The 25,768-nt window shown below is 37.8% G+C and overlaps 1 protein-coding gene across 1 annotated transcript in view; it reads right to left on the bottom strand.

Moving 5' to 3' along the window:
• Nucleotides 1-24,080: 24,080 nt before the first annotated feature.
• Nucleotides 24,081-25,768, bottom strand: part of LOC149264585 (kinesin-like protein KIN-7O) — a 193,699-nt gene continuing 192,011 nt past the window's right edge. Inside the window, exons 19-21 of the mRNA XM_089390028.1 lie at nucleotides 25,578-25,763; nucleotides 25,242-25,331; nucleotides 24,081-25,088 (exon numbers count right to left, since the gene is read on the bottom strand). Of these exons, the coding sequence (XP_089246154.1) occupies nucleotides 24,879-25,088; nucleotides 25,242-25,331; nucleotides 25,578-25,763 (486 nt within the window). The 3' untranslated portion in view covers nucleotides 24,081-24,878. The remainder of the gene's footprint in view (nucleotides 25,089-25,241; nucleotides 25,332-25,577; nucleotides 25,764-25,768) is intronic.

Here is a 25,768-nt window from a genome sequence, read left to right as displayed (position 1 = left end):
AGGCCCTGATCTTCTTCCTTGATTCTTTCTCAACCAAAGCTTTGAACTCACAAAACTTTGAGAAGGTTTGATCCTTCTTCTGCATGAAATAGATCCAACATTTACTAGAAAAATCATCAATGAAAAGCACATAATACCTTTATTTAGTGGTGGAGCCTGTCGAGAATGGTCCACACACATCTATATGAACTCGCTCCAAGATTGCTTCAGCTTGACTGTCTCGATCATGAAAGGAAGATTTTGTATACTTACCCAAGGTACAACCTTTGCATGTGTCCACTTGTTCAAGTTTACCTTTGGGAAGTCCGATAGAAATTTGCTGCATTATCTTCAAGGCCCCATGATGCAAGTGGCCCAACCGTCTATGCCATAAGTCACCAATATCCTGGCTTTGCACCAATTCTGCTTTGGAGCTCAATGCAGCACAGTCATCTACCTCCAGCTTGTAGATATTCTTCACTCGAATCCCAATCCTCTTGGTCTGACCCGTGGCTATGTGTCTCAAGAACACCTTTCCTTTACTAAAGACTACATCATAGCCTTGGTCTTCCAACATCGTGACCGATACCAAGTTTTTCTTCAGTCCAAGCATATAGTTTACATCAATTAGGGTGAGAGGAGCTCTATGCTCCCTCTGAAAAACAACCGTACCTTCACCTGAAACACGGTACTTTCCATTATCGACCATCTCTATGCGCATCTTGAGGTCTTTCTCCTCCAAGGTACTAAATAAACTCTTACCGCCAATCATGTGGAATGAGGCTCCACTGTCCAAGTACCAAACAAAACCCACCATCGATGAAACCATGCATGCGATGAGGGTAAAATCAAATTCGAACTTAGAGGCGAGTGCCTCACCTTCTGATCCCTTCTTGGATTTCTTCAATGGATAATTAGTTGCATAATGGCCCACCTCATGACAATTAAAGCATCTCACTTTAGATTTGTCAATCTTCTTCCCACCATGGGAAGAACTCGATTTGGAATGGGAAGCCTTCCCTTTCCCTTTCCTCGCCTTACTTGCTAAGGCTATATTTTCTTCATCATCATGCTTAGATGAAGAACCATCTCTGGTGCTTCTCCGGATCTCCTCCTGCATCAGACCCAACCACTATCGTTCCCAATCCGACAGTTTCTCTCTTCCATTCACTGAGTCCCATAGCTATGCTAGCTCTTAGGAAGACCGAGGAGAGCAAGACTCACCATATCATCATCGACTATCATGATTCCTACACTTCCAAGCTCATTTTTGCAGGTGGTGAGCTTGTTCAGATATGTAAAAATCGTGTTGCCCTTTTAACACTTGATTTTCCGAAGCTTGTCCTTGAGCGCCAGCTTCCTCTAGTCGTTGTTGTTCTGATATAGGTCCTTCAATGTCTTCCACAATGAAAACAGAGTCTCCTTCCCATGGAGACTCGAGACAATATGGTCTCGAACTCCCTCAAGAAGAATCCTCCTCGCTCTCGCCACACATTTCTTCCATTCCGCCAATTCTTGGGCATTAGCTGTTGCTGGCTTAGGGACTTCTTGATCAATGAAGTCCTTCAAACCATTGTCTTCTAATACTGCTTACATGCGATCCTTCCAGACTATGTAATTCGAGTTGCCATCCAAGGCATACTCGAGTCTCAAGCCATTGAATGCCATTGGTGAACTTTGAGATGTGATAAGAAGTCGATTTTGTACCTACAATCAAGAACTTCAAACTTCAAACTTTTCCCTTCTCAATATGTTGTTCACAGCTCTGATACCATGTAGAAATTATCACTGTAGATTAAACTGATTATGCAATGTACTAAATCAAAATACTTAATCTACTTCTACCATCAAACTTGCGGAAGCTTAATCGATTTTGAGCAAGATCAAAAATAACACATACAATAGAGAAGAAGAATCAATCACACATGAAACACAGAAGAATACTCTGGGGAAAGCCTCAGCTAAAAATCCCGCTATCTATATTATCATACAAGTGGAAATATCTCATGATTACACAAAGCTTTAGCTCCCATAGCTATCTAACTCTCAGTACAATCCCTCACTGCTGCTCATAGACAGAATAGACAACACATATGCCTTCTCCTCTGTCCTCCAAGCCTCCTATTTCCTTGTGTAGTTTTCCCTGGGTCCTCCAGCTGTAACCTGTGTATTTCTCACCTCACACACTGCTCTGACCTCTATAGAAACTGCGCAATCCTCAAGGAATGAATTCCTTCTACATGCAAGAGATATTCACATGGGAATATTCTTGCAACTGATAGTACATTGTCCCTGCCTTTAATCTCAACTAGGTCTTTGTCTAAACTAACACGCATGAGTTATTTATGAGAGGATATTCAGTTACCTAGAGAACACTAGTTGCATGCATGCATGCATTAACTAATTGAACTCACAATTAGTTCCACAAATTGTTTGGAACTAATCTAACTGGACTTAACTCAGTTAATTGAGCTAACTAATTACAAATCAAATACAACTCATCCTTATCTCCTTAATTAAGGGATAACTTCCTCAATCAAAGGAATAATTGTTGCATGACTTCACAAAGACTTCATGTTTGAATTTCACCAACTAATTAACTCAAGATGAATTAATTAATTATTTTTCAAATAGCTGGTGAGACTAAATTCGAATTTTAATTCTCAATTTTAATTCAAGGACAAATTAAAATTGGATTATATCCTAAAATGCTATCTATAGCAATGCTATTGTTAGCATTTCTTGTTGCTATTTTCAACAAGCTTGGCTCTAGAATTGTGCATTACGCAATGAGAGAGGGATTGTGTAGTATCATCTGACAAAGGGTTGGCTTGAGGCTCGAGACTATGAAATGCGCAATCCCAGCTAGGCATAAGAAAGGGAGAACTACACAATGCATAATTTCAGAGGCCAAGGCTGGGCATTGGGGATTGGACTTGCACAATGCATAGTCACAAGTGGAAAGGAACGAGCTGAAGCTTGAGGTTGTGAAATGCATAGTAGGAAGGCAACACTTCATGAAGGATTGCACATTCTTTCCTGGGAGAGAAGCAAACTTCCAAATCTGAAGTTGGGAAAGGAGTAAGTGTAGATCGACCTTAAGATGAGTTAGATAAACCAACAACATTAACAAGAAAAAATCATGCAAAAGGAAAAATCATGCATGCATAAAAAGACCCGACAACAACAATTGCTGGTAGGAAAAAAAGCAAGAAGGTGATAGAAATTCCAACTACCATGAGAAGAAATGGGTAAAATAACACATAGAGACAAAAATGACAAAAAAAGAGAGCAAAAGGCAACACATGAGAAACTTACTCGGAAAAGTGCTGCAAACCAATTCCAAAGCTCCTTGATCTCGTGAGGATGGCTAGAGCTCCAATGTCGAGTGTGCAAATGAGCTCTATAAGCCTATATTATATAGATTTTCCCTCACGGGCTAGGGTTATGGTTTATGTTGTGCATGCCTAAAATCAAGGAGGAAGCAATACTTGTCCTTAGACCGGGAATAGAAACTTTGTGCCACTTGTCCAAATATGATTGTACACTCCCTATTTTCTAGGGATGCACATTTTATTACTTCGAGGAACTGTGAAATCTCCCTAGCAGAAGGGATTACACGATTCCCAGTGACAAGGCTTTACACAATCCACAGGCTTAGTGAATTGCACAGTCTTGACTCTTAGTGGGAGAATGCACAGTTCACATGCTCAGCGACTGCTTGTCTCTTAGGGTTGTGCAGTTCTGATCCTCGAGGCTTGCATATTTGAGATCCTCAAGGGCTTGTGCAGTCTTCAGTGGCACGGAATTGGGCAATGCCTAAAACGAAGACCAACAACTGGTGGAAGATCAGGGTAGGAGTTGCCTTGTGTTTAGAGGTTGTGTAGTTGCCATCGACAAGACTTAGTCATCATCAAGACAACCTAGTTAAGTCATCACAAGCATGTCATGCAAATAAGAGTGATAATGACAATAGATAACAAAGAGGAACACTTGATGATCGTGAAAGATACGTTCTTATGATTAATATGTACGCTCCAAAATCAAAGGATAAGCAAAATTTTGGAGGGGGTTGTAGCAGCTACAACTCTTCCCTTAACAAATTATCCTTGAAATCAACCTCCTTATCAATAGAACTAAACCTCAACAAGCCCCAAACCAGGACTAAAACTTGGACTTTAATGCTCCTAAACTCAATCCTCAAGCAATTAGAACTCAACTTCTAGAACTCTTCCTCCTCCACAGGGTTCAACCTCCTCAACATAGAACAATGTTTGATCTTCCAAAAAAATCCTAAAGCTCACCTTAAAACACACTAGTTTTTGGCCTCAAACATACCTAACTTTGGTCTTGAAATTTGGCCTCATCAGGACAAGTCACTACTCTTAGGACAGGCCTCAAACTTTGCCTTCCACAAAAGAATTTGACTCTCACGAATAGGTCTGCAATCAAACCTATAACCAAGGCCAAAAACATTCAAAAGTTTTACAAAACTGGTTCCAAAATAGGCCAAACAACATTTCCAAAAAAGCCAAAAAAGTCTTTCCTATATAAGCCAAAAACCCTTGAAAAATGTGCCAAAATCCTTCCCCAGAAAGTCTCTCCAAATCAACTCCACTTCATTTTTTTTTCATGAGGTATAAACCTCAAAAATCCTTCATTTATTTGCTTGTTTAAACAGTTTCTAACTTGCTTGAGAGAGTATATTCAAATGCTCCTTCTCGCACCTATATATAGTGCATTCAGGGTTTACACTGGGTTGATGATTCCACTGGTTGGGTTGGACTTATCAATTGTCTAGATTTGCTTGTGCAATTGGTAGAATGTATGGTGAATATTCAAAAAATGTTTCTCCTCGAGTTAGAGGAAGTACCATACACCATTAGAAAGATGTCAGAATAAGATTTCCACCCATATTTGATATGCTTCCATTTGAACTAGGTAAATGGAGTAAAAATGCATTGAAGAGAAGGGTATCCAAATAGGATATCAAAAATCCAAAAATAATATTATGAAATGTGATATTTGAATATGTAACTTTCTCTTTCATTTGGATACCCTTTGACATCAATGGAAACTTCTTTCAACAATAACTGACTCACATTATGTTGTTATAGTTGTTTATGGAGTTGTGGTATCATGTATAAGGAGTTGTAGCAGGTGCTTTCAAGTGTCGATGTCCATGGTTGCAACATTAGTACTCCAAATGCATTGCAACATCGTTAGGATGTTGTAGCAACATGAAGTCATTGCAACAACATAAATGTGTCATAACAATGATACACTGGAGGTGTTGCAACAATGCAGTATGGGGTGTTGCACCATCATGAGCCGATGGTGTTGCAACAACATAAATGTGTTTCAACAACACAAAGGTGTTGTAAAAACATGAAGGAAATTAAACTTCTACAAATCCTTCATTGAATCCTCTAGGGGTACTTGTATGAGTTTATCTAGAGTATTTCTCGTGAATGCTCATTAGTTAGCACAAAAAAATGATTCTTTCCTTAATACATACAAATGAAAAGAAAAATGACATAATTAGAGAAATATTGTACCTTAGTAAAAATGAATTGTTATGAGCAAAATGAGTTATTTGATGGTATGAATATTGAAAAAAGGTATTCAAAAAGGCAGTGTGTTATCACTCCGTAATTTCCCAAGGCTATGGAGAGAAACCCAGAGGTAACCACAAAACCAGTTGCAAAGTTGGGATCTAGCCCTTCCAGCTTCAGAGATGGATCTCTCTTTCTAATTTAGATTTGTTGTCTTAAGATATTGGCTAGTTATTAAGTTCTGAGTTTGTTTTTTTAAGATTTGGTTGAAAAATGCAGGGAAAGTCCATTGGGCATAAAGTCATGAGTCTTGGGGTGATTAAATACAAAAATGCCATAACATATGTAATAGGGCAAAGTAGGCAACCTTTTGGATCTTTAAAGCATTTGTGGAGTGAATGGGATGAAAATATTTAGATTCAATTAAATATAGAGCATGCTAGGATGAGTTCTATACTTAATGTCAGAGCGAAAACATAAATATTGTTTATAAGCTAGAGTAGAGCGTATTTATTCAACCCTTAATATTCTTTAAACAATAGAGGCAGATAAACATATGGAAGACTAGAAAAATAATAATTTCACATGAGAGGAGACATCACCAATTGCCTAACACAGGAATCCTGGAACAAACTCTTTGTATTAATGAAATTGATAACTTCAGTAATGCACAAATTACATCAAAGGTCTGCTTTCTTCATACAAGTTCCAACCTTTTCTAAGTATTATTTCTGAATATTTATAGAAAAGCATTACATCTTAGATTGGATTTCAAAATAAAATATATTTACAAAATAATATCTGTTAAAGACACAAATACTTTAGATATAGAAGAAGAAAAATAAGGAAAATCTGCTGAACTTTGCTGCGCTGTTGAGGCTATGGAGGAATCTGTGACGACTGTAGCTATTTCACTACAAAGGTTGTTCCTCTGATGCTGAAAATTCTATGCTTCAATTACACTTCACTCAATAAACTCTAGCGACCGGTCCCACCTTTCTTCACTTGGGATAGAAAAGTTAACCATATTTTTGAATCTTTCATCCACTTCGGTGTAAGTGTCAAAAATTTTCTTATTGACAAAAAGGTGGTGGATTTCATGCTGAATATTCAAATCAAATTGTATTCCATGTATGAATGATTCTCCACTAATAACTCCTTTTTCCTTTACAAACTTGGAAGCATCAACACCTATGTTACATAAATGTTCTTGGTAGTTTTCTAATGGGATCAATTTGCCATTAGAATTCCTCAGAGTAGGTAAACCCTTTTCCTGTCGCAGTGTGAATTTCTATTGAACCTCCTAACCTGCAACTCAAGTTCTTTGCATTTATTCTCCAACTGTATCATCAAATTCTTTTTTGTTAAGACCCTCTTAACCTCCATGACTAATGTTGTCATGTTTGGAATGTTCAAGTCTTCTAGTTCCTCGGTTTTGGAATTCAACAACTTGATAATCTTTTGTGCCTCTTCTAGTCTATGCTCCAAATCATCATTTGTGTTATGTATTTCTGTTTTGACTCTTTGCACAAGTTCTTCATGCTCAAAAGTAATCTGAATGGAAGGCCACATATCTGTTATGTTGACATTTATATTCTGCCATATATTGTTCTTAGCCTCTACCAACATCTAAATGACAAAGGACTAGACTTCATATTTTTGTATCTGCTAGATGAGCTTGTAATTTTTATGCATTTCTCACAAATATGCATTCTCTGTTTTAATCTTATTCTCCTCCATCCGAATTAATGTTGCTGACAACTTCTCTTTCTCGTCCTAAACTGATGATAATTCATCCAGAGCTCTGGTAAGCTCTTCTGTAGAATCTGAAGCTATGCTCTTTGTTGAAGTTTCTGCTACTGTACCTGTGCCTGATGTAGATGCTCCTATTGCTTCCCATTGTTCTTTTTATTTCAACAATGCTTCCATGCCCTGCTCCATCTTTTGTATCTCTGCATTCTGCTCAACCACTATAGTAAATAATTTTTCTTTCTCCATTTCTATATTAGCAACTTCTTTAGCTTGAGGATGTTCTGTGGAGGGTAGCTTTAGTTGCTTCCTCAATTCTTAAATGTTTGCCTCCTTGCTCTTTATGAGATCTTCTATTGCTTTGATATATTTAGGGTCATGTCCTAGCTTTATGATCAATTCTTCTAGAGATTTGAGCATGTTGTCCTTCGCTGTAACACCTTCATCCCACATCCACCCAAGTAACCATGCCAACCAGGGTAAGCATGAGACGAGAGGCTACTATGATTAGATTCGACATCCTAGGTGATCTTAAGGAAGTGGAATCGACGAAACATCACACACATTCATCCAACATCATCAACAGAACCCTCAGGAGACAAGTCAACCACTGTGACATCCGGTCCCTGGGTTTCATTGTTGTTTTGGACCTCTTAAGCCATAGTCACTCTCATGCTATGGGCAAGAGAGCGACCAGAGACCTAAAGTCATCCTCATAAGCTTCCATGCTAGCGATTGTGGACCAAACTTGCTAGTTCCTATGCCAGCAACCCTGCAATTTAAGCCACTTTTTTAGGCCCAGAGCCCAGGCCACTGCCAAGAATAGAATCATAGCTTGAAATCAAGTAAGGTACAAGGAAACAATGTAGTAAAAGCAATAATCTAAACAAGACCTTAACCAAACCCCTACTAGCCACGACAAGCATTTCGTCAAACATATTGTCAACATGTAACCTATAAGTGTAAACAACATAATTAAATGTAGGGATCTCATACTTATTTGAGAATCACTATGAACCATTGTTCCCTCATGCCACTTGCTACATTATCATATATTAGGTCATAGACACATTATCCATTCATGTACAAGTAAATACATGCTTACAATATTGAACACAAATTTAACAACATGTTTTATTTCATTTTTTATCTTTATATTGAAACTTATACTGCTTTCTATTCTTATGAATTATAAAACTTGTGGTTAATTATCCTTATATTTATATTTATTATTAGATATATAATTATTACCATTTCATAAACTATGACACTTTTTTGTTGATTTCATTAATTACCTTTTAGATATTTTTAATATTTTCATATTATTATTTTTTCTAAAGAACAATTTTTCTTTATTCTTTATCTTAATGATGGATCACATTGGTTTACCCTGAAACATCAAATTGTAAAATTGTGCAATGGATCCAAAAGGACTATCTTACAAAACTCTGATTATTTAAGTCTTAGAACTGCGAAACAAAGATTTATAAAAAATATTTGGGAATAGACCTCATTATTTGTTCTCAAATGACACAAAAGTGCATACCAAGAAGGACAAATATTAATGTCAAACAAGAAAAAGATCATTTGTGTGCAAATAGAAGTTTCTCAACCACGATAAAGAATGGAACCCACACAATGAATCAATGTGTGTCTACAAACCTATACTAGATATGTATGAATCTTTTTTGTTGTGTCTACAACACCATCAATGAGGAAAAACCAAGAAGTGGAGAAAGAAGACACATACACACAAACATACCAAGTGGAAAAATATAGGAAATAACCAAGTAGGTTGACAACGAAGGATTAACTAATTGTCCCATTAAACATCTATTGTTCTAGTGCAAACAAAACTTGATATAAAGACATAGCCTTTATATAGAAACACCTTAAGAAGTAAGCATACATATCTTCTAAATCCTAGAATTCAAACACAAATATAATAAAAGATATATCTGGAAAGGTGTACTATGATTTTCCATACAATATGCAAGTGTAATGCTTCTCTTCAACATGATAACTTATCTCTATGTCACTAATGAGAACACGCTAAAGTTGGGTTAGTGGAATTCTCAAACTAGAAAGTAGTCACTATGAAAATCTCTAACTCGAAATTCTACTGCAACAATTGATTTATTTCACCTACTTATTCTTCACAATAAGTTATTTACGAAATCCCTTCAGCAAATATTAAAATAAATTCTATTGCAGTTATCACATAATTTCACATAGAAAACACATACACAAGAACCAATCAAATAAACACAATTGTTTTTGGACAATTGTCCCCGGAAAAATCCAATGTGGGAAAATCAGTGCAATAGATGAGGTTTTTATTAATCTTTAGCAACAATCGCTTTTACAAGGAATGATTTTACAAAGAAACTAAGAGAAAACACTTGAGACTTCCCTTGGAAACTTTCTGACACCTTGGAGACCCTTCTCCCACTTTTGCGTCCCTCCGCATTAGCCTGCGTGAGGTTTGCATCTCCCCTGGACTGCGTCTCCCTCTACACTGTCTCTCAATGTCCTTGCATCACCTCCTCCTTAGTCATTGACTACTTTTGATGCCCTCCACTTCCTCCACCTTGCAACTCTCCCTCTAAAATCGATCTGCTTCTCTCTGAGAATCGATTTTCCTTGGGATACTGAGTATCTGTCGGTGTGTCTCCGAATGATCCTCAAGCCTTCTCTTATACTTTTCATGTTAATGAATCAACGATCGAGATTAAGTATCTAATAAATGACTAAGATTAAAACAGACTTGATCCTTATCTCTTAGAAGCTTCTCACCCTTATCTTTATTAATACCCATTAATATTTTAATTTTCCTAAGTTTAGACTTAGGAACCCGTTAAAAATATTAATTATTTTAATAAATCTTCATCCAGGTGGAATTTCTCCAAACGATTTCTGGGTCTTGGAGATCTTATGTTCCTTAGCCTCTCCACCAAGTTTCAAGGCCAGATCACATTCGATGCTACCCAAAATCAACACTCCATCTTAGCGAGGAATGTGTTATAACAATGCTTCACCATAGAAGCATCACATCGATCCTCCGCATCGATCCTCTATGCTGATGCTAGGCCTGCTGCTTCCTGTATTGCTGCTCATGGCACTACTACTGCCACTGCTACACATGTACTTCAACTCCATCTTAACATGTTGCATCATGTTGCCCATAACATTGCCACTACTAACTGCTACACTACAACTCCTGATACCTATCCATTTCTGCTATTGAAATGGATTCTTCATCCCCATCTTCTCCCTGAAATAAACAAACTTTGTTCTTCCTAGAGCCTTGGTGAGGATGTCTGCCACTTGTTCTCCTGTAGGAGTGTACATCAACTGTACTGCCCCTTGTTGGACACAATCTCTGACAAAGTGACAACTGATATCAATGTGCTTCGATTGATCATGAAATATTACATTTTCAGAGCTTGATGCAACTCTTATTATCACACAAAATCATGGTCGCTTCCATCCTTCTCCTGAATAGATTCACATGTAATTTCCTAAGCCATATGGTTTCACACGAAGTTCTACTAGCTGCCATATATTCTGCTTCAGCTGAGCTCAAAGCCATAGATTTCTGTTTTTTACTACACTGGAAGGTCATTCCTGATCCGATGTTAAAACAATACCCAATTGTACTTTTCAGATCTACTGAACTTCCAACCCAATCTGCATCAGTGAATCCACTCAGCCTGATGTCATTGCCTTGGGTGTACAATAGTCCATGCTCGATTGTTCCTTGTATATACCTGAGAACATGTTTGGCTGCTGCCCAATGCGCCCTCTTGGATTCCACCATGAACTGACTGAGGGTGTTGACAGCGTAACAAATGTTTGGCCTGGTATTGACTAGATACATCAAGGACCCTATAAGTTGTCTGTACAATGTGGGATCAAAGTCTTTGTCTTATGATGCATCAATCTTCTTCCAGTTGGTGATCATTGGAGTAGCCATAGGTCTACAGTCCTGCATCCTGAATTTCTTCAAGATCTCTGTAGCATATCTCCCTTGTCCAAGGAAGATCTCACCCTTTTGCTGCCAAACTTCCAACCCCAGGAAATAATGCATCTTTCCCAAATCCTTCATGTCAAATTCTGTGGCTAGGTTCTTGCAGTCTTTGATGAGCCTGGATGAACCTGTCAGGAAAAGATCATCCACATATAGTACCAGGATTAAAGGCTCATTCTCCACAACAAGATAGTAGAGATTAGGATCCACGTCACTCTTGACGAACCCCATCTTCTGCAAGTAGCCATCAATTCGATCGTACCATGCTCTAGGTGCTTGTTTAAGCCCATACAAGGCTTTCTTTAATATGCATACATGAGATTTCTTCTCATGTGTCTCAAAACCCTCTGGTTGTTCAATATATACTTCCTCTTCTATCACCCCGTTCAAGAATGTCGTCTTGACATCCATCTGGTGAATCTTCCACCCCATCTGTGCTACAAGGGATATCACGATTCTAATAGAAGTATACCTGGCTACTAGGCCGAAGGTTTCTTCATAGTCTATCCCTTCCTTATGAGCATACCCCTTAGCCACAAACCTGGCTTCGTATTTCTCCACATTGTTGTCTGCAAGATATTTGACTTTGTAGATCCATCTCGAACCTACCACTGACTTGTCCTAAGGCCTAGGTACCACTTCCCAGACATCATTGACCATTATAGAACTGTATTCCTCCATCACAGCATCTACCCATACTTGATGCTAAACAACCTCCTGAAAACTAGAAGGTTTCCCAACCTGAGCTACTAGGCCTTGGTAGTTGTCTGGTTGTCTTTGCTCCCTTTTATCATTCCTATGTGTACCAATGAAGTCCTCTGCATCTCGTAGAATATGTTGGAGCTCCCGGTTCATTCTACCACTGGTAGTGGGTATATCTATTAGCTCTTCCTCTTCCTGAGATTCCTCTTGTTCTGAAGCTTTAGGAGAATTTTTGGTATTAGTTTTTGCTAGTCGAAGTGGTTGGACCAATGGATCATCTTTTGACTGCTCCTTGGAAGGCATTTCTCGAGATTTTTTGAAAGCTCTGTCCTCCATGAGCTTTACATCCTGTCGAACTACTACCTTCCTACTCCCTGGAAGCTAGACTCTATATGCCTTAGTACTCTCGCTATATCTCACAAGATATCCTTTCTCAACAGTTTGATCTAATTTCTTTCTCTTTTCTTCGGGTACACGACAATACGCCAAATTCCCAAATATCCTGAAATGACTGACTTTAGGTGTCTTCCTGGTGATGACCCTTTTGCCCAATGCCCTATGTGGAGTCCTATTCTGGACATAAACTAACGTGCTGCATGTTTCCAACCACAAGAATTTGGAAATATCCTAATATTACAACATTGCCCTAGCTACTTCCACAATAGTCTCGTTTTTCCTTTCTGCTACTCCATTATGCTCTGGATTGTAGGGAGTTGTCCACTCCCTTCTAATGCCTTCCCTAGCGCAAAAATCAGTGAAGTCCTTGTCAACATACTCTCCACCATTGTCTGAGCACAACACTTTTATCTTCTTTCCTGTCAGATTCTCCACTAGAGCCTTGAACTCTTTGAATCGACCAAAAACCTCATCCTTGGGTTTCAGAAAATAGATCCAAGTCTTCCTGGAATGGTCATCGATGAAGGTGACGAAGTATTTGGCACCACTAAGAGCTTTTGTGGACATCGGTCCGCAAATGTCTTGAGTGTATCAATCTTAGAACACTCTTAGCTCTATTGTTACTTCTAGAAAACGCTACTTTGGCATACTTGCCTAGAGCACACACTCTGCATACATCATCTCGTTCAGAACTTAGTTTTGGAACTCATGATACTAATTTCCTAAGAATTCTCAGAGCCCTATGGTGTACGTGTCCCATCCTCCTGTGCCATAGTTCATTCAAATCTTTGTCTCCATTACTGCCTATCAATGAAATTGGTGAAATAGGAGTGAGAGACTCTAAGACTGACAAGGATATATCATCAATTGGGGACATTATATAATGAAGTGCCACAACCAAACCACATGTCAAGATCAATAATGATACAAATAGAATTATTTGATAAGAATGTTTTTACAAAAGATTTAGGGTAAATTCTATGTTGATATATTTCTATTTATAAGGGATGTACTCATGTCTCTTCTTCATGGGTATATTTTTGTACACATTTTGGACTAGATTGTCATTTATGAATCTCTCGACAAATATTCATTTCATTTATTGTGAAGGCTTTTATATTTTGCATCAAACCATGAACTTGGAGGACAAAAGTGATGCAAAAAGAAAGAGCATGGAAAGTAAATAGAAAGGGAAAGGGCATCTAAAGTCACATAACAAACAATGTGGGATGAAATGTGTTCTCTCTAAAGCACATTGGCTTTTGATGTTCATAAATGAGGGTATCAATAGTTTTAATATTAGTCATATATTTCTTATCAAAGTAATGGTCACTATGACAAGTGGTAGGATCCATAAAGTTGTTTAAAGGGGTCCAAAAGTAAAGCTCAATACATGATCTAGGAAAGGAGTGAGATAGATAATTGGAGATCAAAGATATTTGAAGGAAGGCACTAATTAACCATCCCATAATTAACCACATTGGCTCTAACAAAAGGAAAGCTATTGTACCCACCAAAATGAGGCTAGTTATTAGTGCCTTCAAGAATTGCCATGCCATGTGATTCCTTTAATTTAATCAAGGGTTGTCCACAAATGTTGACAATAAAATCAATCAATATTTTATAAAGTCACATCACAAGGTTATCTGCCTCAAATATCATAAAATTGACTATGTACAAATCATGGTCAAAACAATGCAACTCACTAGTTCAATGTCATCCAAAAGAAGAATGTCACCTAAGTTAAGAGCAACTTGGAAACATAATATGCAAAACCCGACATTCACAAAAAGTGTCTTGAGTAAACAAAAAGAACCTAGTGAACATAACAAAGCTCTCTAGTCATATATTAGGGAATAACTATTCTAAGGGTATGCAAGCAACCCATCAAAATCTTTGACTCATAGTTATGGGGCTCGGCAAATTTGTAGCTCTCCACCCTAAGTGCGTAAATTTAACCTAACTCAAAATCTAGACCTAAATTCAAGTTGCCTTACTGAAAATCTTCTAAAAAGTTTAGAAAGAACCACACAATTGTAGTAAAAGCTATCAAGATTTAGCAAGAACCACAGAGTCATAAAAAGACTATAGAGCCTTATCAAGAACCACTAAGTCAACATAAAACCATAAAGCAATATGATTTTAAATTTGACACATTCAAGTCCTGACTGCTAATATCAAGCAACTTAATGTTTGAGAACCCTTGTTCATTTAGAAACATAAATCAAATGTATAAGTCTTGATCCATAGCAATTAGGAATCATATGGATGATTGATGGCATGATGATTGATCTGGGCCATATGATATGCTTGGTTATATTTACAAAAGATATTTTTGCATTATATTTAATGTAATCTCTCCTTCATGAATATCACCTAAAAATATATATTTTCGTTGAAAATCGATAATTTGTATTTTACATGACATTAAATCATTATCATGATAGTTTGGTGACTTGCTTGAATGATGAGCAAAGTCGTGGCCTATGTACCAAATCCAAGAATATGTTATGAAGTTAGGTAGCAATTTAATTGTGTCAAGTATAGTTTGGCAACTTTGCTTGGAGTCCAAGAAAGCCTTAATGCACCAAATCAACCATGAAGTTAGGTAAATAATTGTAGGTTTAACCCTGTATAGAAATTATCTGCATACGAATTCTAAAACACAGAAAATAAACAATGCGAGAGCATAACACATAAAACACATATACACAAATATTTTCCCCTGGATTCCAAAACCAAGACTACTAGCTTGATTTTTCATTATGTTCCTTTCAACGTTACAATACATATTTATACATGCCGAAGCATCCAATACCATGGACTGAAAACCATCGCGTCCAAAACCATGTGCAAAAAATCATGCACAAAACCATAGGTAGGTCTGTCCAACCTAGTATAGGGTCCAAAAAAAAAATTTCCAGGGCATTGCCCCGGACCCCATAGAGTGGGGTTACCTGCACTCCTCAAACCCCTATGACTCCCCCCGCTACGCAATCAGTGCAATGAAGGGAGGACTCCGCCCCCCTTCAAACCCCCCGGTTAATTACATGGGCTAGTCGTGAAAAGAATATAACACAACCCAACATTCTCCCACTTGTTGTTTTCTTTCCTAGGGGGCCACAAGAGAGTTTAGTCATTTATCCAGCCCTGCAACGACCATTGTTTCTGTTATGAAACCAGCTCACAAAAAGATAGAAAAGATAGATCAACACCTTATAATTCAGCCTCTTCGAGGGGGCAACCTCCTTTACATTACACAAATGAACAATTCTTGGATGATACAAATGACAAGACCTCCTTTCTATATATAAGAGTCTAAGGGGTCATAATATAATCAGAGCCAACATAACAATAATAATGTAAGGGCACAATAATAAAAATAGTGGGCTTCTATGGGGCACAATAGTAACAATATGGGGACTACATGGGTACAACAATATAATAAGGGGGTTGTGCTAATAACAATAAGGGGTTACACTAGTAGTATAGGGGCCTAACATGCCTCTCTCCTTCAAAAAGTGTTGTCCTCAATGCTTGAGTAGTTCTTGATGCTTCTGTATAAAATTCTTGTCCTCTCATGTGGAATTTTCAACAGGTAAGTTCTTCTACTTGATGAGATACTCTGAAATTAATCGATTTAGTAGCTGTCGGGTTCTTGTTTCTGTGACTACTCCAGGTTCCAATATGACTTTTCCTTCCTCTTCAAGTTCTGGCAATATTGTTTGAATTGGGATCTTTTGCAAATTTTGAATGAGTGGCCACACTTCTTCGTCCTTCTTCCATTCATTCTTTACTTCGTTTGTCCAATCTGGTTGGATAATAGAAATAGCACAAAACAATGCTTCCACATCCTCATCATTTCTTGAGAGTGCATCTGCAACAAAATTTTGCTTCCCTTTTCTATAGATGATGTCAAAGTCATAACCCAACATATTTGTCACCCATTTTTTCTATTCTTCTAAAGATAATATTTGTTCTAAAAAATATTTAAGACTATCATGAGACATTTTTACCTTGAAATGTCTTCCCATTGGGTAAGGTCGCCATTTCTTAAGTGCATGTAGTATTGCCAACATTTCCTTCTCATAAATAGCTTGCTTGAGATGTAGCGGTAAAAATACCCAATTATCTGCATCAAAACATTTTTCACTGCGACGTTGATCTCCCTGTTTTTTCATTCGATTCTGCACCAAAGTGGAGTTATCCTTTAAAAGTTGGAGGACTTGTTGTTGATGCTCGATGTGATCTTTAACTACTTGAATCTTCTTCTTCTTGATATGTCCTTCTATCTTTAGAGTTTGAAGAGTGGTAATTTCTTCCAATGCTTTATAAGATATGATCGGATTCATTTCTTGATGCTCGATGTGATTTTTCACTTCTTGAGCATTTTTCTTCTTGATATGTCATTCTATCTTGATAGTTTGAGAAGTGGTAATTCCGACCAATGCATTACAAGATATGGTTGGATTCATTTCTTCTTTCTCGATGTGATCTTTCACTTATTGAACCTTTTTCTTCTTGATATGTCATTTTATCTTGAGACTTTGAGGAGTGGTAATTCTTGCCAATGCTTTACAAGATATGGTCGGATTCATTTCTTCTTTCTCTGGGGTTGGTTCCTGGTGTATATCCTCTTCTTTTGATGTTTCTTGATCATTTTCTTCCTCCTCTTCATAATCTATGTAAAATAATTTCTTTTTAGCACACTTATGACCTTTAGTGCATTTGCTATCACAATTGTAACAAAGCCCTTTTCTTTTTTTTTTCTTCCAATCGTCATGGTGTCACCCTTGTAGGTTGTGGAAGGCTAGGAGAAGCAACACTTCCATGTTTATAGTTGTGAGGGGTAGAATTCATTGTTTCTATAATTTTGCTTTCCAATTTTCTTGTCGACTTGAATGCCTTCTCCAATGAATCAGGTTCTCAAAGACGAACCTCATGTTGAATGTTATCTTTTAAAGTCCCTATGGAAACATCAATCCTCTGCTTTTTTGGAATATTATTTTCCCTTATATTCAATTTTTGAAAGTCCTCAATGTGCTCTTCCATTGAACACTTTTGTTTGAGATTTATCAATTGGCTAAAAAAGGTGTTTCTCTTTGTATCCTCATAATGTGTTATCATTTCCTCCGTGAAAATTGACCACGTGACAAGTGGTTTACGAGAACAAAGCCCTTTATACCATAAAAATTGGTTCGGCTCTAAATAATTAGATGCAATACATACCTTTTGTAATAGTGGTACACCATGTAGATCAAAATATTTTCCCATCTGTAGTATCCAATTTACCGGATCCTTGCTTTCCTCATCTCGTTTTTTCTTGATTTTAGGAGCTCAATCTTGAAACGACTGTAACTCTGTAATTTCAGATCTTCCAGTTCTAAAATCGCGACCTGTAGTAGCCCTCTACGTCCTCTTTCCAATGCCACCAGTCTGATCCAAATTGGATTCTCCAAGGAAGAGTTATGTCAAATCTCATACAATGACCTGATTATAGACTAGTTCAGTAGAGCGAACTTGTACGATGTGCCACGTATCACTGTTTCGACCTTTGGATCTGAAAAATGTATACAAAAAACTATAGTCCGTCCTCGTTCTGTAACTTCTTATGAAATTTCAATTTGATGCTCAAAACAAAAGTTATGACTATTTTCCCCAGGTCACCTGTTTGAAATGTAATTCGGGAGTATGCAAAAAGGCCAAATTCCTCAGAGCATATCTCTGCCAATATAGCGCGAAAATCTCTGAAATTCAAACCCGAGGTTTATAACGATTTCAACCCAAATGGGTTTTGTTTTTACAGTTTGAAACGTCGCAGAAAAAAAGTTATAGCGCAAATGCCACGATGATCTGTTTGGAGCAGCGAAACCTTAGAATCCAAAGCTCTGATACCAAATGTTATGAAACCAGCTCACAAAAAAATAGAAAAGATAGATCAACGCCTTATAATTCAGCCTTTTCGAGGGGGCAACCTCCTTTACATTACACAAATGAACAATTCTTGGATGATACAAATGAGAAGACCTCTTTTCTATATATAGGAGTCTGAGGGGTCATAATATAATCAGAGCCAACATAACAATAATAATGTAAGGGCACAATAATAACAATAGTGGGCTTTTATGGGGCACAATAGTAACATTATGGGGACTACATGGATACAACAATATAATAAGGGGGTTGTACTAATAATGATAAGGGGTTACACTAGTAATATAGGGTCCTAATAGTTTCTCTACACCAAGAGAACTTCTCAGAGCTCACAGATTTTGTCAATGCATCTGCAGTATTCTTCAAAGTGTCCACTCTTTATCAGCGATGTCTTTTTGTCTTCTATCATATCCCTCACAAAGTGATACTGAACATCAATGTGCTTTGTCTTTGAATGATATGCAGGGGTCTTTGCCAAGAAAATTGCACTTTGGCTGTCACAGTCTATCCTTATATCTCCTTGTACTAACCCCATACTTGCACACAATCTTTGCAACCAAACTACTTCCTTGATTGCATGAGTGGATGCCATGTATTCTCCCTCTTGTTGATAGTGCCACTACAGATTGTTTCTTACTCATCCAACTGACTGCACCACCAAATAGGTTAAACACATACCCACTTGTAGATCTTCTCTGATCCAGATCTCCAGCCCAGTCTCCATCGACAAAGCCACGAATATCAAACACTTTGTCCAATCCTGGTCTTCCTTAGTAGCACAAACCATAAGCACTAGTGCCACGCAAATACTTTAAAACCCGCTTCATTGTTGTCCAATGCTCCTTTCCTGGTTTTGACATAAACCTGCTCAATACTCCCACTGCATGTGTAATGTCTGGTCCAGTACAGACCATTGCATACATCAGGCTAGCGACTGCACTTGCATATGGAACACGGGACATGTCCTCTTCCTCTTCTTGTGTCTTAGGACACTATTCAGCATATAACTTTACATCTACATGAATAAGAACCTTCACCGATTTACTATCCTGCATATTAAATCTCTGCAATATTGTCTCGACATACTTCCTCTGGTTTAACCAAAGCTTCCTCTTTGCTTGATCTCTTTTAATTTCCATGCCCAAAATATAGTTTGCAGCACCAAGATCTTTCATGTCGAATTTGAAGGGCAATTGGGTCTTCAATTCCTATATAATCTTTTTGTCATTTCCAACAAGCAACATATCATCCACATACAAGACCAAATAAATAAAATGGTCACCAATTAATTTAAAATACACACAGTGATCTGCTTTGTTTCTGGTGAAGCCAAGTCCCCATATAAATGTATCAAATTTCTGATACCACATCCTTGGTGACTGTTTTAAACATACAGAGATACTTTAACTTACATACTAATTCTTTCTTACCCTTCACCGCAAAGCCTTCAGGTTGCTTCATGTAGATCTCCTCTTCCGGATCCCCGTGAAGAAATGTTGTCTTCACATCCATCTGTTCTACCTCAAAATCAAAAGCAGTAGCAACAGATAAAATTAATCTAATAGAAGTCACCTTGGCAACAAGAGAAAAATATCACCAAAATCAACTCCCGACACTTGGGAATAACCTTTTGCTACCAACCGAGCTTTGTATTTCTCCACTTTTCCTTCTGCATTTGTCTTCTTCTTGAACACCCATTTGTTGCCAATGGGTTTCCTTCCAGCTGGCAACTCCACCAGATCCCAAGCCTCATTTTTGTGCAAAGATGTCATTTCATCAACCATGGCCTATTTCAAGAGTTTTCCATCCTCTGAATCTACTGCTTCCTTCACAGTTTTGGGATCAGCATCAATAATAGATAAAGCAAAATTTGAACAGAAAATAGATGGATTATACCTTTCTAGTTGCCTTCTTTCTCGAACTGATCTTCTCACAATCAGAGTTTGTGGCTCTTCATCTTCTGATTCCTCCTCTGTTGTAGAGTCTGATTCTTCCTCCTTTAGTTCAAACTCTATCTTCTCAAGTTCATTTGGTTGGACTTCATGTTTAATAACATATTTCACCTCTCTGAACACCACATCTCAACTGTACGCAACCTTTCTTGTTACTGGGTTCCAAAGCTTATAACCCTTTAAACCATCCTTATACCCAATAAAGGTACACTTTTCAAATTTACTATCCAGCTTGGTTCGTTTCTCCTTTGGAACATGTACATATGCATCACATCTAAATACCCTCAAATGTGAAAGACAGGGTTTCTTACCAGTCCATACCTCTTGTGGAGTCTTATCCTCCAACGCTGATGAAGGTGATCTGTTGACCAAGTAACATGTCTCCACCGCTTCTACCCAGAATTCTTGTCATAACCTGGCAACACTGAGCATGCTTCTTGACCTTTCTGCAACTCCATTTTGCTCAGGTGTGTATGGAGTAGTCTTCTGCCGTGCTATACTACACTTCTTACAGAATTCTTCAAATTCCTTGCTGCAAAACTCTCCACCGATATTTGTCCTCAACACCTTTATCTTCTTCTCTGTCTGGTTTTTCACCAAAGCTTTAAATTTTTTAAACCTAACAAAGACTTTAGATTTCTTCTTCAGGAAATATATCCATGTATTCCTTGAGAAGTCATCTATAAATGATACATAGTACACAAACTTACCCACTGATGGAACCTTCACAGGTCCAAACACATCATTGTGCACAAGTTCTAATATATGTTTTGCCCTCTTACCACCAGAGGGGAAACTCACCTGATTCTGCTTCCCATATACACAATTTTCAAAGAAATCAAAATCGAGAGAGTTATTACTCATATTTTCTACCATACCTTTACCATGAAGTATTCGAAGGCCCTTCTCTCCAATATGTCCAATTCTTTGATGCCACGACATGGTCTTCTCTCCAGAGACCACTAGATTTTCTGTTCCACTTTCAGGAGCCACAGAACTGTTGCACCCATCAATAACAAAGCTACCTTGCAGCTTGTACAGAGTTCCAATCCGAACTCCCCACATCAATATCAGTGCTCCCCGAACCATTTTGCAAGTATCCTTCTCGAACATTGTTTTTACACCTACATCATCCACCTTGCTTACGAAAACTAGATTTCTGGCCAATGCAGGAATATGCAGACCACCCGGAAGTGTTCTAACTCTTCCACCTTGCAACTTCAACTTTACTTTTCCACGACCAATGATTCTAGCCTTCCTGACATCCCCCAAGAAGACATCACCACCATCATATTTCTCATACTCGCAAAATCGCTCTCTATGGGGAGTGAAGTGAAAGGATGCACCTGAGTCAATCAACCATGTCTCATGATCTACATGTGTACTTGAAGAAGCCAAGTACACATCCCCACCTTCATCTGAGGTGGTTTTTGCCTCTGTAGAAAGAGCATCATCAGGTCATTTTCCTTTATCAGGAGCTTTAGATTTACAGTCCCTTTTGTAGTGCCCTTCCTTTCCGCATTTCTAGCACACCACCTTTACAGGTTTTCCTGGAGATTTAGATCTCCCTCTAGATTTAGATCTCCCACTCGACGACTTATTTTTGTTTCTGTTCTAGGACCGTCCTCGTACAGACAAGGCATCACCATTCTGGCTCTCCATATTTTTCCATCTCATCTCCTCCGTCAGCAAGGATGAGACTATTTCATCAAACTGCAAGGCAGTTGTATTGCTACCTATTGCAATAACCAGACTATTCCACGAATCTGGTAGAGAACATGATAAACTGATGCACTTATCTTCATCTGAAATTTTAATTTCAACAAATAATAACTGACTTACCACAGTATTAAATGTGTTCTGATGCTTTGTCATTGAGTCTCCATTTTTCATCCTCGGGTTATACAGCTTTTTCCACAGAATAGTTTATTCGTCAGAGACTTAGATTGGTACAAAGTCCCTAACTTGTCCCACAAAGCCTTCGTCGTAGCTTCCCCTGATACATTCAACAATACTAAATCTGAGACACACAATCGTATTGTGCTCTTAGCCTTTCGATCCAACTTCTTCCATTCTTCATCGGACACTCACATTGGTTTAGTACCCGGATCTACCGTGATCCACTGATCTTTATCCACCAACAGATCCTCCATCTTGAGTTTCCACAACTCAAAACTCTGACCATTAAATTTCTCGATCTATCTTTACATTGCTCGCCATCTTCTTTCACCACCAGAATCGATCTCGTAGATCTCCCACTAAACAAGGCCTACCACAAGCCCGAGCGAAACCCCTCAACAAAAAGGGTGTCCCCTTGAAACCAAAATAGCTTTGATACCAAATGTAGGTTTTAACCCTGTACAGAAATTACCTGCATACAAATTCTAAAACACAGAAAATAAACAATGCGAAAGCATAACACATAAAACACATATACGCAGATATTTTCCCCTGGATCCCAAAAAGCGGGACCGCCAGCTTGATTTTTCATTATGTTCCTTTCAATGTTACAATAGATATTTATACATGTTGAAGCATCCAATACCATGAATCGAAACCATCGCGTCCAAAACCATGTGCGAAAAATCATGCACAAAACCATAGGTAGGTTCGCCCAACCTAGTTTAGAGTCCAAAAACAAAATTTTCCGGGGCGTTGCCCCAAACCCCATAGAGTGGGCTTACCTGCACCCCTCAAAGCCCCTGTGACTCCCCCCGCTACATAATCAGCGCAACGAAGAGGGGGCTCCATCCCCCTTCTAACCCCCCGGTTAACTAAATAGGCTAGTCGTGGAAAGAATATTACACAACACAACATTTTCATTTTGATTCATGGATTTCTATGGGAAAGTTGATGCTCACATGAATCACGTCACCAAAAACTAGTAAGCAAAAGAGCACGTTACCATAGTTATATATTTGAATAAAAAAAGTAAAATGTTATACCAAAGCTCTAGATTATGTTATCAAAAATATAATAGAACGCATCAAAACAAGTATTTAAACAACTTTCTTTTATTTTGAATCACAATTCATTCTCCCATCAACTATAATGGCATTCACTTAATTAATTAATTCAAACATAAGCATATAATCCCTCTACGTCATAAAATGGTCAATACCTCTACTTCACCCACATTACCACAAACCTCATCTCAAGTTTGCTATGATTATTTAAAGACTGCAACCCAATATAGGATGACTACTAAATGACAAAAATATACCATAATAACTAATAAATTTCTTTTTTGAAGTCTTAAATATAACACAAATATCTTTCAATACTCTGAACATTTTTTTTCTAAAAATATATTTATTCTTTATCAATATAAAATAATTTGATTATTATTTTACTAAATTCTAAAGAATTCATTTCAACTTATTATCAAAAATAATCCCACGAAGAAAAACAACAAATACTATAAGAATAATAAACTTTCTTCATCCTATACCCAACTACCCAAAAACACACTAGTATAATAAACAAAATTACAACCAATATTATAGTTATTCCATAATCTGCTGCAAAAATATTCAAATTCGTGGAAACAACATTTTATCCATACTTGTGATTAAATCATGTATTAAGAGTTTCTGCACATTAGGTCAAGCAATCGTGTTATTGTTACATGGAAATTCAGCAACAAAATTACATTCAACTTTAAAGTATAGATATGGTGTAATCACCATTTTGTCTTTACAATTATTTTTGAGAAGATACCTCATATCAGAGATATATAAAGTATAGATATTTATTATAAATTCGATAAATAATTTGTAAAAAAACACATTTACAAATAAATTAAATAATTAAATTTTCGAAGCTAAAGTCGTACATGATTTTTCCAACCTTATTTAAGCTGACAGCACTAAATATATCTTCGCCAAGAGACAAGGACATGAAAGAAATGAATACCTGAGTGAGAATAGCATCAATAAGGTCGAATACGCGAAAGTCTCCTCCATCCGCTCTAGAGGGCCAAATGCACTGTCTAATGAGGGTAGCCAGAATCACCGAGACTGAAGGACCCTACTGTGTAATCCCGGGCAGAATCCTAGGGTGAGCGCTTGAGCGAGAAGCCCCGTTACTCCTGGCACTCCATCCCAGAGAAAAGAAACTCTGAATTGATGAATGCCTGCTCGATGGACCCTGGGCACTGGCCAGACTCTGACTCTGAGGTCTCCTAGTATTGCACTCTATTAGTCGTGTCATATCCAACACGGGTTCTAAGATGGGAACCTCCTCAAAAGTCTCTCTAAACGACACCCCAAGTGGCTCGAGAAGAGGTCGGGAGCCTCTCTAACCTGACTGCTGAAGAACTCTGAATGACTAATTGTCGCTTCAATCCCTGATTAGACTGAACAACCGGGAATGACATAATACTCGTGTAAGAATCCAAGGGCACACAAGACCTGAAAAATCCAAAACAATGGTCTTCCCTCATAAAAACGGCTAGACACCTTTGATCTCAGTACTGAACAAATGTATAAAGCAACCCATCCTAATCCCTATAAAGAGTGAACCTCCATCGAATCTCATAATAAAGGGGGCATGTGAAGAGGAGGTGATCCTCTGACTGTCTCATGTACAAAAGAACAAAAATATAATAAACAAACAACAGATGGAGAGAACATATTTCATTAAGGCACTAACAGATGCGAATATATCAACTCTATGCGGACTTTGCAAAAATTCTTTAAGCGCGTTAACTTCTGACTCAACCATGCTTAGCTTCCTGTGCTCTTCCTCTTTTCCTGCCTTCTCTCTAGCACTGGAAACGGCCTTTTCCTCCTACAATTAAAAAGAGGCATCCATAAGTTGCTGTGTTGTTGTTCATGAAATGGAAATTAGAAGAGAAACTGGATACAGATCGAACAACTGTTTAAAAAGCATGCCAGAGGAAAACGAATCATAACCATGTCATCTGATATATTTCAAACCTACCGTAGCCATCTCTTTTTTTTCCTTCAACATAACAATTTCAGAATGTTTTCTCTGTTTGCAGGTTGTTCCGTATTCATATAATTGTTCAGTCTGCATGAAATGGCAAATAATATCATAAATAAAGGCATTTAGTTTCCACTCCAGCCTACAGCAGCACATGAAGTTCAGTTCATGTCGTTAAACAAGATGAACGAGAATAGGAAAGCAAATTTTAAAAAAGCAAACATAGAACGGTCTTTAGTAACCTTAAATAAGCAATCCCAATAGATGCAACTAATTACCAGAAGGCATACATTGCCACAAAAACAAGTAAAACTAACCAACATCAACGCATACCAATGCAGCATGCTTTTCCTGAAGTGACTTTAACTCCAAACATGTTGACTTCAGCTCCATGGAGACAACTTCCAACTCGGAAGCCAGAGTTTCTCTTTCTTTATTCGCAACAAATAAATCATCTTCCAATGCTGCAATTTTCTTGTGCCCCTCAGCTAGAGTTCTCTTTAGATTATTATAATTTTCCTGCC

Source organism: Pinus tabuliformis, chromosome 6 (assembly GCF_031772625.1).
Source record: "Pinus tabuliformis cultivar Carrire ecotype Pingquan chromosome 6, CPIR1, whole genome shotgun sequence".
Lineage (NCBI taxonomy): Eukaryota > Viridiplantae > Streptophyta > Pinopsida > Pinales > Pinaceae > Pinus > Pinus tabuliformis.
This window is presented reverse-complemented; position numbering and strand designations above follow the sequence as displayed.